The sequence below is a fragment of the Tasmannia lanceolata genome, unplaced genomic scaffold (genome assembly GCF_043159265.1).
Source record: "Tasmannia lanceolata isolate RefF3 unplaced genomic scaffold, GAP_Taslan_0.1 ptg000004l, whole genome shotgun sequence".
NCBI lineage: Eukaryota > Viridiplantae > Streptophyta > Magnoliopsida > Canellales > Winteraceae > Tasmannia > Tasmannia lanceolata.
Genome location: NW_027518681.1, coordinates 3,350,169 through 3,361,870, shown reverse-complemented (window position 1 = coordinate 3,361,870; position 11,702 = coordinate 3,350,169). Strand labels below are relative to the sequence as shown.

The 11,702-nt window shown below is 49.8% G+C and overlaps 1 protein-coding gene across 1 annotated transcript; it reads left to right on the top strand.

The window, feature by feature from the left end:
* The first annotated feature begins 477 nt into the window (after positions 1–477).
* LOC143875720 (uncharacterized) lies at positions 478–2,737 on the top strand. The gene is made up of 3 exons (XM_077377319.1): positions 478–1,501; positions 1,585–2,027; positions 2,117–2,737. The coding sequence occupies exons 1-3, from the start codon at positions 523–525 to the stop codon at positions 2,579–2,581; spliced, it is 1,887 nt and encodes a 628-aa protein (XP_077233434.1). The 5' UTR covers positions 478–522; the 3' UTR covers positions 2,582–2,737.
* The last annotated feature ends 8,965 nt before the right edge of the window (positions 2,738–11,702 follow it).

Genomic DNA, 11,702 nt, shown 5'->3' with positions numbered 1-11,702 from the left:
GTCTTGTGAGAACGCGTTATATCCAGTACGGTTTTTTCCGGACTGAATTTTGTCTTCTAGCGGCCAGTTCGGTGCGGACCGGACTGATTTTTGTCGTCTTGTGAGAACGCGTTATATCCAGTACGGTTTTTTCCGGACTGAATGCCGAGTGCGGAGTGCGGAGTGCGGAGTGCGGAGTGCGGAGATCCATCTTTGGGACGTGAATGTTTACGCGCGTGCTTGATCGTATTGATGGTGGGACACGTGGCGCGATCCGGATGGCCTCGAGATGCGTGCATCGCATTTATTACCCCACCGCCTCTGAAAAACTATATAAGGAGGTTTACCCCCCTTCATTTTTTACTTTTTACCTTTCATCTTTTTTCTCTTCTTGCTCTGGGAGTTTCCACTTCTCAGTTCGCAGCTCGCAGTCCGCAGATCGCAGATCGCAGATCGCAGTTCGCAGCCCGTAGCTCGCAGTCGCGTTCCAAGATCTTTTAAGAGCTCCACTCACCGGTATTCCTCTCAGCCCTTCCTTTTACTATGTCTGATAGTACTTCCGATTCCGAGTCCGGTACGGGGTCCTCCACTAGCAGTATTTCGGAGTTTAGGATGCCTCAGGAGCCTTTTTTGGCTAGTCCGTCTGATAGGATAGACCTTGTAGATAGTGACGACGGAGGGGATAGGGATGAAGTGATCTTAGATCTGAATGCCACTCCACCCTTGACTGGCAGTCTCCCGCGAGCAGGAGGGAGTGTTGAGAGCGACGTTGCTGAAGCGTCCACAACATTCCTTCCTGGCCGGGCCGTGGAGGTGATCGCTAGAGCGCGGATGGATGCCGATCCAAAATACAACTTGCGAGCTCTAGTCGAGGAGAACTACCTCACCAGGTCTATGCTGGGAGATATCAGGGATAAATACTGTGTGCCCCCGAGATTTGAGCTGAGGGCAGCTATAGAGGGAGACAGAGCCTGCAACGAGAGCCAGGATCTCTGTATTTATGAGGAGTCACTGAGGGCAGGACTCCGATTTCCGTTGCACCCCTTTTTCTCAGCGGTGCTGCGATACTACGGACTAGCCCCGGCCCAGGTAGCTCCGAACTCATGGAGATTATTAGTTGGGTTTTTATACCTCGTCCACGGTCGGTTAGAGAGGAGCGTGACTTTGTCACTGTTCCGTGCTTGTGCACACCTGAAGAAGCATAAAGAAGGGGGCTGGATCTACATTAGCCAGCGCCCTGAACGAAAGATAATCACTGGCATTCCTTCGTCGATTCACTCGTGGAAGAACAGATTCTTCTATGTTGTGGATCAGGAGGCCAGTGAGCCCTGGTCCGTCCCTCTAGTGTGGGACACTCCAGATACCTCAAAACTGAGTCGAAAGCCGCTCCTCGAAGGTGAGGACAGTATAACATTCGCCTTGATGCGGAAGGAGATTGAGCAATCGGGCCTCATCCGTTGTAAGGAGTTTTCTGAAGAGGCGATTCTGGTCGGGCTGGGCGTGAGTGCCGCGACTCCAGAACGTATGTAGCTAGACTTGTCTATGCAATCTGTTTATTTTTTTATATACTTGCTTCTGACCGTTGGCTGCTCATTTGTCTTGCAGAGATGAAGAAACAATCAACCGTCGAGAAAATCAGGCAGGGAGCTCAACCGCGGGCACAAGAAGGTGCTCAACAGGCGCAGCAGGAGCGCCAGAAGAGAAAAGCGACTGTGCTGGGGAGTCCGGCCCCGTCACAGGACATTCCTCCCCCATCCCAGAGGCCCAAGACTAAGGTGAAGCTAGTAGGCCCCTTTGCTCAGGGCGGTGGCTCTTCTAAGTCCGGTGGTGCTTCTACCGGAGCCGGTTCTGGGGCTCGCCCTCCTGCGGGGATTAGTGAGCGAGTCTTTCGACCCAACTGGGCCGTTCTGAAGGATGACACTGCCTTAGGCGAGAGCCGGGTAGCAGCAGAGCTTATGAGCAAGTGTTTGCTGCAGAAGGACAAGCAACAGGTCCTTTACGAGCCGCCAGCTACAGGAGAGGAGGCCGTGTTGTCCTCCGCTTACCAGGTAAGGAAGTAGTGCTTCGATTTGCTAACTTTCTGCTCATTTCTTTCTTTCACCATACTGATGCCTGTTTCTTTCTGTTCTTTCTTCAGATCTTGCTATACTATAATGACCTCAAGGAGAAGAGTAAGAGCTTCTCTCAAGCCATTACTTCATCTGAAGAGGTGAACGGAAAGTTGGCCGTTGAGGTGCAGGAGCTTCAAACGAGCATCGGGCGAATAGAGGAGGAGAGGAAGTTGTTAAAAGAAGATCTGGCCGCAGAGAAGAGGAAACTGGCCAAGGCTGCTGAAGCCATGGAGGCTCAAAGAGGAAGGGCCACTGACAGACAGGAGAAGGCAGTAAAAGAGGCCACAGAGGCAAAGGAGGCTGAACTTTTCAGCCTGTCGAGCGAGGCTTACAGTCTTGGATACTACGACTGCCTCCAGGAGCTCCAGGCCTGCAATCCAAATCTGTTGATGCAGAACATGACTCTCCCTGCCAGGCCGAAGATTACTGATGAGGAGCCAGATACTCCTGCTGATACTCCTGCTGACATCCCCTCTCTTCCAGATGCTTAGATTTTATTTTTCTTTTTTGTTTTGTTGTGACCTCTTTTTGTAATGGTCCTTGAGACCCTACAGCTCTTACCAGCATGTTTAAAGTGAATTTTGTAATGGCCCTCGAGGCCCCACATATCCTGATCAATGAAATTTGTCTGTCTCTGATACTTCTCAGCTGAGTAATTTGCTTGACTTTGTCTTTTATTTTGATAACCTGTGAGTGAGGCCGTTGATGGTCGAATTGCGACAAACTGGTCTTTTAACAAGTACCCAAGTTTTGTGAACTGGGTTTCCAGTGCGTACCCAAGTTTAAGAACTGGGTTTCCAGTGCGTACCCGAGTTTGAGAACTGGGTTTCCAGTGCGTACCCGAGTTTAAGAACTGGGTTTCCAGTGCGTACCCGAGTTTAAGAACTGGGTTTCCAGTGCGTACCCAAGTTTTGTGAACTGGGTTTCCAGTGCGTACCCAAGTTTAAGAACTGGGTTTCCAGTGCGTACCCAAGTTTAAGAACTGGGTTTCCAGTGCGTACCCGAGTTTAAGAACTGGGTTTCCAGTGCGTACCCGAGTTTAAGAACTGGGTTTCCAGTGAGTACCCAAGTTTTGTGAACTGGGTTTCCAGTGCGTACCCAAGTTTTGTGAACTGGGTTTCCAGTGCGTACCCGAGTTTAAGAACTGGGTTTCCAGTGAGTACCCAAGTTTTGTGAACTGGGTTTCCAGTGCGTACCCAAGTTTAAGAACTGGGTTTCCAGATATAAAAGTGACACTGAATTTGCAAGAAGATTATTTATTCATAACAACAAATATACAAATTTACAAGATCACCTTTTCACGCCGGATAATTCGACTACTGATAATATTTCCTGAGGTTTTTGGAGTTCCATGCATGAGGTAATAGGTGCTCCTCCAGTGTCTCTAGCCTGTAGCTTCCTGGCCGGATAACTTCCTTCACTCGGTAGGGTCCCTCCCAAGTTGGGGAAAGTTTCCCTACTTTCGTCGGCTGGGAGACGGCTGCCTTTCTTAGGACCAGATCCCCTATCCTGAATTCTCTGGGGCGGATTTTGGAGTCGTGATAATTCGACACCTTCTGCTTATAAGCGGCGACCCGGATTCGAGATTCCTCCCGGATTTCTTCTAGTAAGTCGAGGTTGCCGCGGAGTCCGTCGCTGTTCAGTTGCTCATGGAAACTGACGACTCTGGGAGATGGGGTGCCTATATCAACAGGTATCACGGCTTCAGTTCCAAAAGAGAGGTTGAATGGTGATTCACCAGTCGTCGTGCGAGGAGTGGTGCGGTAAGCCCACAGAACATGGTAGAGCTCATCTGCCCATCGGCCAGCCTTTTCATCCAGCCTTTTCTTTATCCCTTGAAGCAAGATCCTATTGGTTACTTCCGTTTGCCCATTGGTCTGGGGGTGAGCAACCGAAGTGAATCTCTGTTCAATCTTTAGGTCAGAGCAGAACTTCCGAAAGTTCCGGCAGTCGAACTGTTTGCCGTTATCTGTGATTAAGGCACGGGGAATCCCAAATCTGCAGACCACTGCCTTCCAGAAGAAATTCTGTATATTCTGCTCAGTGATCTGGGCTAGAGGTTCTGCCTCCACCCACTTGGTGAAGTAGTCGATTGCCACTACTACGAATATGCGCTTTCCGGAAGCCGGTGGAAAAGGACCAAGAATGTCCATCCCCCATACTGCAAAAGGGAGTGGACTGATAATTGGGGCCATCGCCACAGCAGGCTGGTGGATGGTGGGGGAGAATTTCTGGCACCTCTCGCACTTTTTAACCAGATTCAGCGCGTCTTGTCGTATGGTGGGCCAATACAATCCTCTGAGGAGTACCTTGATCGCCAGGGCTTTGCCCCCCAGATGTTCTCCACAGATTCCTTCATGAGTCTCTTGCAATGCGTACGCGGCGTTACTTGGTCCCAGACACTTCAGGTACGGGAGAGTGTAGGACCTTTTATACAAAATGTCACCGCTGAGGGAGAATCGGGCGGCTCTCTGTATCACCTTACGGGCTTCCTTCTTATCTTCGGGAAGTTTTGCGTCCCGTAAGTAATGAATGATCTCATCCATCCAGCACGGCTCGTTCTCCACCTGCATTATATCTGCGGCTTCCCTTTCGATGCTAGATCTTTGTAGAAATTCCATACGTATGCTTCCAAGAGTGGTGTATCCAGAAGCAGCCAGCTTCGACAGTACATCTGCTTTGGCATTTTCTGTCCGCGGTATTCTGATGACCTCGAAACTGGCAAACCGGCTGGAGAGTTGATGAACCTTAGCAAGATACTTAACCATACGCTCATCTCGGGCTTCGTAGACCCCTTGGATCTGATTTGCTACCAGCTGTGAGTCGCAGTATGCTTTTAATTTCCGGGCGCCGGTCTGAATTGCTAGGTTCATTCCGGCAAGGAGGGCTTCATATTCTGCCTCATTGTTGGACGCACGGAATCCGAATCTCAGAGCATAATCCGCAGTGAACTCCTCAGGCCCAGTGAGGATGAGGCCTGCTCCACAGCCGTTTTTATTTGAAGAACCGTCGACATATACTTCCCAAGTTGGTGTGCTGGTCATGGAGTCCTGCTCTGCCAGGGGTTGCAAGATTTCTGTCTGAGTTTCTGCTATGCATTCGTCAGGAACCGCTTTCTCTGCAACTGGGAGTTGTACCGTTTCAGGGTCGGCGACTTGCTGGGGGATGGTGCACTCCGCTACGAAATCTGCCAGTACTTGGGCCTTGATGGCTGGCCTTGGAGCGTACTGGATGTCGAACTCGCTCAGCTCTACGGCCCATTTCACAAGTCGTCCGGAGATATCTGGTCGATGGAGTACTTGCCGGAGCGGCTGGTCAGTCAAGACCTTTACAGTATGAGCTTGAAAGTACGGTCTTAATTTTCTTGCAGCCATTACCAGCGCGTAAGCCAATTTCTCGACCCGCTGGTACCTTGTTTCTGCGTCGTGAAGAACCTTGCTGACATAATAGATTGGTTTTTGCTGGCGGTGCTCCTCGCGGACGAGGACAGCTGCCAGTGCCGTGGAGCTAACGGAGAGATATAGAAATAACTCCTCACCTGGCTCCGGCTTTGATAATAATGGCGGGGAGGACAGATACCTTTTCAGCTCGTCGAAGGCAATCTGGCATTCTTCCGTCCAGGGCGCAGTTTTGAGGCCCTTAACCGCACTGAAAAAAGGCAGGCATCTCTCCGCCGATTTGGAGATGAAGCGACCCAGCGCCGCTATCATTCCCGTGAGCCGCTGAACTTCTCTGATGGTTCTTGGGGCGGTAAGCTCTATCACAGCTCTGATCTTCTCGGGATTTGCTTCTATCCCTCGCTGACTCACCATGAATCCCAAGAACTTCCCCGAACTGACACCAAAGGTGCACTTGGTGGGGTTGAGTTTCATGTTGTGCTTCTTGAGGACCTGAAATGTTTCTCTGAGATCAGACACGTGGTCCTGTGCGCTTCGACTTTTGACCAGCATATCATCCACATACACTTCCATATTTCGGCCGATCTGGTTCTGAAAAAGTCTGTTCACCAGCCTTTGATAAGTAGCTCCGGCGTTTTTGAGGCCGAAGGGCATGACTCGGTAGCAGTAAGTCCCTTGATCTGTGACGAATGAGGTCTTTGGTATATCCGATTCGTACATCCTGATCTGGTTATATCCGGAGAAGGCGTCCATGAAGCTCAACAGTTCATGACCCGCTGTGGCGTCGATGAGCTGATCGATCTTCGGGAGCGGATAACTGTCCTTGGGACAAGCCTTATTCAGATCAGTAAAATCGACGCAGGTTCTCCACTTTCCATTAGTCTTCTTGACTAGGACTACATTTGCTAGCCAGTCCGGATATCGAATCTCGCGAATGAAGTCAGCCTTCAGAAGCCTCTCCACTTCTTCTTTTATTGCCTGTCGCCTTTCAAAAGCAAAGTGTCTCCTTTTCTGTTTCACCGGTCTGCAGGTTGAATCGACACCAAGCCTATGAGTGCTGATCTCTGGATCGATGCCGGGCATATCGGCAGGAACCCATGCAAAGACATCTGCATTGCCCTGGAGAAACTCGGTGAGTTGATGTTGAATGCTACTACTAAGGGAGGGACCGATCAGAGCGACTTTCTCACCGTCCTCCGGGCACAGTGGGATGGAGAGTAGGTCCTTAGCGGGCTGAGTACCCCTGAGTTCGTCCCTTACATCAAGCAGTTCGATTGGCAGTGATTCCACTGCGTTTTTACCTTTCAGTGCCATTGCATAGCACTCCCTTGATTGAGGCTGATCTCCGCGAACTTCCCCCACACCATTAGGGGTTATGAATTTCATTTTTTGGTGGTAGGCTGAGGCGACTGCTCGGATCAGATTCTGGCCAGGCCGTCCCAAGATAGCATTATAGACCGAGGTGGCCTTCACTACCAGGAAGTTAACCATGGCGAATGCTTGACGAGGTGGGTCTCCGACAAGAACGGGGAGCTCAATCTGCCCCACTACTTTCACGACCTCTCCAGAGAAGCCGAACAAATCTGAGTTCGCCGGCCTTAGACGGTCGTCGCCTATCATCATTTTCTCGAAGGCATGGTAGTATAGAATATCCGCTGAGCTCCCGTTGTCCACAAGAATTTTCTTTACCTCCCAGTTGGCAACGAGCATGGTTAACACCAATGCATCGTCGTGGGGCAAAATAAGGCTGTCCAGATCTGCGTCCGAGAAGGAGATCTCATTCTCCGTTCTTGACTTTTTGCTGGTTGTGTGAACGGCGTTAACTTGCCGTGCATATGCTTTTCGAGCAGCAGAGGAGGTGCCCCCGGCGGCTGGTCCGCCCATGATTGTATTGATAACCCCCCTTGGTTGAGATCGGGGTGCCTCAGGCTGCGCGTCGGTGACCTGAGAAGTCTTATCCTGAGGAGGGGGCTGCGGTGATCTTCGAGGGCTACGGCCCTGGGGACTCTTTCCTTTGCGCCCTTGGGTGCGGCCGTCATTCTGGATGTATTTTTTCAAATAACCCCGGCTGATCAGCTGCTCAATTTCTCCCTTGAGCTGCCAGCAATCCTCTGTGTCATGGCCGTGGTCCTTGTGGAACCGACAGTACTTTGAAGGATCTCTTCTGTTTCCTTTGGAGATCATTCTGGGCGGCCACTTCACAAACTCCTCCTCACTGATCGCTGCCAGTATGTGCTTTCTAGAGGTATTGAGAGGTGTGAAGTTCTCTTCTCTTCTCTGAGGGGGTGGAGACTTCTCTTTCCTGGGAGGTTTATCCTCCCTACGCTGTTTAGGCAGATTCTTCTCTTCAGAGGTTATCCTCCGGTTTGAATTAAGAGCTGCCAGTGTTTCTTCCACTGTTATGTACTCTTCTGCCCCGGCCATGAGATCCGCCAGTGAGTGCGGATTTTGCCGAGCCACCGCTCGTCGGAAATCATCAGATCTTGCACCGGTGAGGAGTGCGTTCATAGCCGCTGAGGGATCTAAATTGGGCACCTGTAGTGCCTCCCTGTTGAAGCGGCGGACGAACACCTTCAGGGGCTCATTGTCTTCCTGTCGCAAGGCCATCAGGGAGGCTGTTGTTTTCTTTGGCCTGCGGCTGCTCATGAAGTGGCGGACGAGGTCCTCTCCAAAATCGTCGAAATTGTTGATGGAGTTTGGTTTGATCCTGGAGTACCAGTCTCTTGCCGCGCCAGTGAGCGTCGTTGGGAAGGCTCTGCAGATGAAGCCGTCGGAGGCGCCGTGGAGGAGCATCATTGTTCTAAATGTTTCTAGATGATCCACGGGATCGGTAGTGCCGTCGTACTGAGGGACGGCAGGCATCTTAAATCCTCTGGGTGCTGGAGCACTCAGGACATCCTTAGTGAATGGCGTTCTGCTTGAGAACGCTCTAGAGGCGGGCCGGCTCTGATCCTTCGCCAATTCCTCTATCCGGTGGTTCATCTCCTCCATTCTCTGTAGCAGCGGATCCGTTCTGCGGTCTGGGGACCTGATTCTTCCCACAAATGGGCTTGCCGCAGAACCGGACTGACTTTCCGGACTCCTACGACGAGGTCGAGATTTTGCCGGTGGCAAACGATCTTCGTGAGGCCGGCGCCTCTGCGTGGAGCGAGACCGCGATCTTTCGCGGTGATGAGGTTCTGTCTGGGCGTGCCTCACTATGGGGCGATAAACTTGTCTAGCGGAGTGATGAGTTCTGCCCTCCCCGTGACGTGATGACTCTCCCCTGTGGACTCCTTGGGCAGATCGCGGGGCCTCTGGAAGAGGTGGAGGGGGTGCTTGAAGTAGTTGTTGGTACTGACCAACAAGGGCCGTCATCTGCTGGAAGAGGGCTTGGACTTGCTCCGAGGTGGGCACGGGATTGTGATGCTCCGAGCGAGAAAGGCTTTGGTCGGCAGAAGCTGCCACTACCATCGAGGCGATTCGACCACTCCGGGTCCTGCGAGGTAGCGCGGCTTGGTCGTTCTGCGCAGAAGCTAATCGCGCACTCTTGCGCCCTGCCATTTTGTAAGTGAGATGTAAGAACAGCTTTTAGTTCTTGGTCCCACGGATGGCGCCAATCTGTTAGACCAAAAATCGGTAACAGGTACAGCAGTGGCGTAAGAGCTGAGAGCGAGCGACGAGGGAGGTTGAGTATGAGTCCTGCGGTGAGTGCTTAGTCCTGCACAAGGCAAGCGAGGTCAGAAGACCAGACCGGGTTTTACTCCGGACAGGCCCTTCGACACTCAAGTCAGTATGAGCAGGAGTGAAGGGGAGATGTCTTAAGAGTTTAGGGAGAGAAGGGATTTTCGCATTACCCATCAGTCTGAGCTTTAGTCCCCTATTTATAGGGAAAATCTGTTGAGGTGTCCTGGACAGGTGTCCAGGACAGGTGGCGGCCTGTGAGAGGCTGGATCTCACCTACTCTGAACAGGTGGCAGCCTGTGAGAGGCTGAGTCTCACCTACTCTGGGACAGGTGGCAGCCTGTGAGAGGCTGGGTCTCACCTACTTTGGGACAGGTGGCAGCCTGTGAGAGGCTGGATCTCACCTACTCTGAACAGGTGGCAGTCTGTGAGAGGCTGAGTCTCACCTACTCTGGGACAGGTGGCAGCCTGTGAGAGGCTGAGTCTCACCTACTCTGGGACAGGTGGCAGCCTGTGAGAGGCTGGTGTTTTCACACCCCATCACTCACATTCCTTGGGAAGCTAATGAGATAATGGACAATATGGTGATGGGGGTTTGTATTAGTTATAACTCCTTGAATATAATATTAGAAGGAAGAAGAGAAAAGAGAGGTGAAGATAAGTCGTGAGGTAGGATGGACATAGAATTTGATTTTGTTATAACTTGATTGCTGACCAATATCACAATAAAAGAACATAAGTACTATACTAAGCTCTTGTAGGAGACGTCTAAGACTTTTGTGCTCTTCAACCCATAGCTTGACACTTAGCATGATTTCACAATAATGAGTTGCTTCTTGCTGCTCCAGGAATTAAAACAGTAAATCTAACCTTTTGGTGTCAGGATCACAAGCCCAATTTATATCAAAATACCCCTCAACCTTAATTCATTTGTTTGATTATTGAGTCTTAAAAAACAACCCATGATCTTGAGTGCTTCTTTTATGTACCTCATGATACTTTTTGCGACCTGAAAATACAATTATAATATAACTAATATCAGGTCTCATCAATGTGAGGATTTGCAGTGCTCTCATTATGCTATAATATATCAGTTGATCTTTGACCTTGTCTCCTACTTTTCCTTTTCATTTCCCATTTTTTCCTTTTTAAATGCCAGTTGATTCTATTAAAGAGGAAAAAAGTCGGAAACCCCACGACCGACACAGTCATTGTTGGGTATATATAGGGCGATGATATTGTCACCCCCCCTAAATTACGCATTCGCTCCCCTTTTGGCTTGATTTGACGTCAAAAAGCATTAATAAGGGGGGCGAATGCGTACGCAGGGGGGGTGACAATATCATCGCCCTATATATAATATAACCCATATATGTTCTAATATAAGCCCAATAGGTAATGGACCAGGTGTAGTGGGCCCATTTGGGCTAGAGCCCATTAACCTCTCATAACCCTAGTGTATCTCTATATATAGGGGCTGGAGGCAACAAACTTGGTATTCCAAATTAGATACCTTGGGTGTAATGCTTTAAGCATCCTTGCTTAAACCCTAATACACTAACAATCTTAAAGCATCATTGTTTTAGGGCTTCGTGTTTTTTTTTTTTTTTTTGGGCGTGGGTTTCATCACCCAGAGACGATTTTTTGGCGTGGGTTTACTCCAACAAAAACAAATAGATTTGGTTGTGGTATTGAATCGGATTTTAGGGCTTTGGCTTTTGTCTGCATCTCATGGGGGTGTGAGACTCTCTCTCCCATCGTTATTTGAAGTGGGTTTCATCTCCCACAGAAGTTGTTGGGAGTGGAACGTTTTTTGAAGTGGGTTTCATCTCCCAGGAGTGGATCGTTTAGGGCCGTTGGATTGCATCAATTTGGGATCGTTTTGTGCCGTTCTCAAGACCAGACATCAAAACACCCTCTTGTTTATAGAGTGTTGCCAAACCCTCTTTTGCCGCACTACTTGCTATCCGAACCATCTCGAGGAGTTTTATCACTTTGGTGAGAATCAGAATATTGTAGATGTTTCCATCGTGCACAAGAGACCCCCTCTCACAATCGATTTTGGGTTCCTCTCTTTTTCTTAGTCGTTCTCTTTTCACGCCCAATCACATCGTTCCATCTGTTCTACAGAGTAGACCAAGATTTTGATATTCTTGCAGAGGAGGCCGAGAAGCCATTAGAGTTGCAGCCTCGCAGCAATTTTTTGGGCGTGGGTTTCATCACCCAGAGAATTCGATTTGGCCGAGGGTTTGCCTTCGTACAATTTCTGTTGTTGTTTTTGGCTGTTCGGTGGGCAAATCAGCTACTCGTTGCCTAATTTTTGTTGGGCGAATTTTTTGTCGTCATATTCCATTGGCTGCCACTCTTGTTGGTGATTTCGGAGAAAACTTGTTGGACCCGAATTGCTCGGTGGTCCCATCTTTGGGAACGTTTCTCAACTACCATCTATATATTTTGGGTTTCTCTCCAATCAGGTGCACTCTTTCTTTTCCTTTTTTTAATTTCATCTGAAATATCAAATGGAAAAGAATTCTATGCCTTTTGAGATGGT

Excerpts from the sequence above, each read along its gene's own strand:
- LOC143875720 (XM_077377319.1), top strand. The coding sequence starts at position 523 with ATGTCTGATAGTACTTCCGATTCCGAGTCCGGTACGGGGTCCTCCACT. Across the intron at positions 1,502-1,584 it reads GAGTGCCGCGACTCCAGAAC|AGATGAAGAAACAATCAACC; the intron begins GTATGTAGCTAG and ends TTTGTCTTGCAG. Across the intron at positions 2,028-2,116 it reads TGTTGTCCTCCGCTTACCAG|ATCTTGCTATACTATAATGA; the intron begins GTAAGGAAGTAG and ends TTCTTTCTTCAG.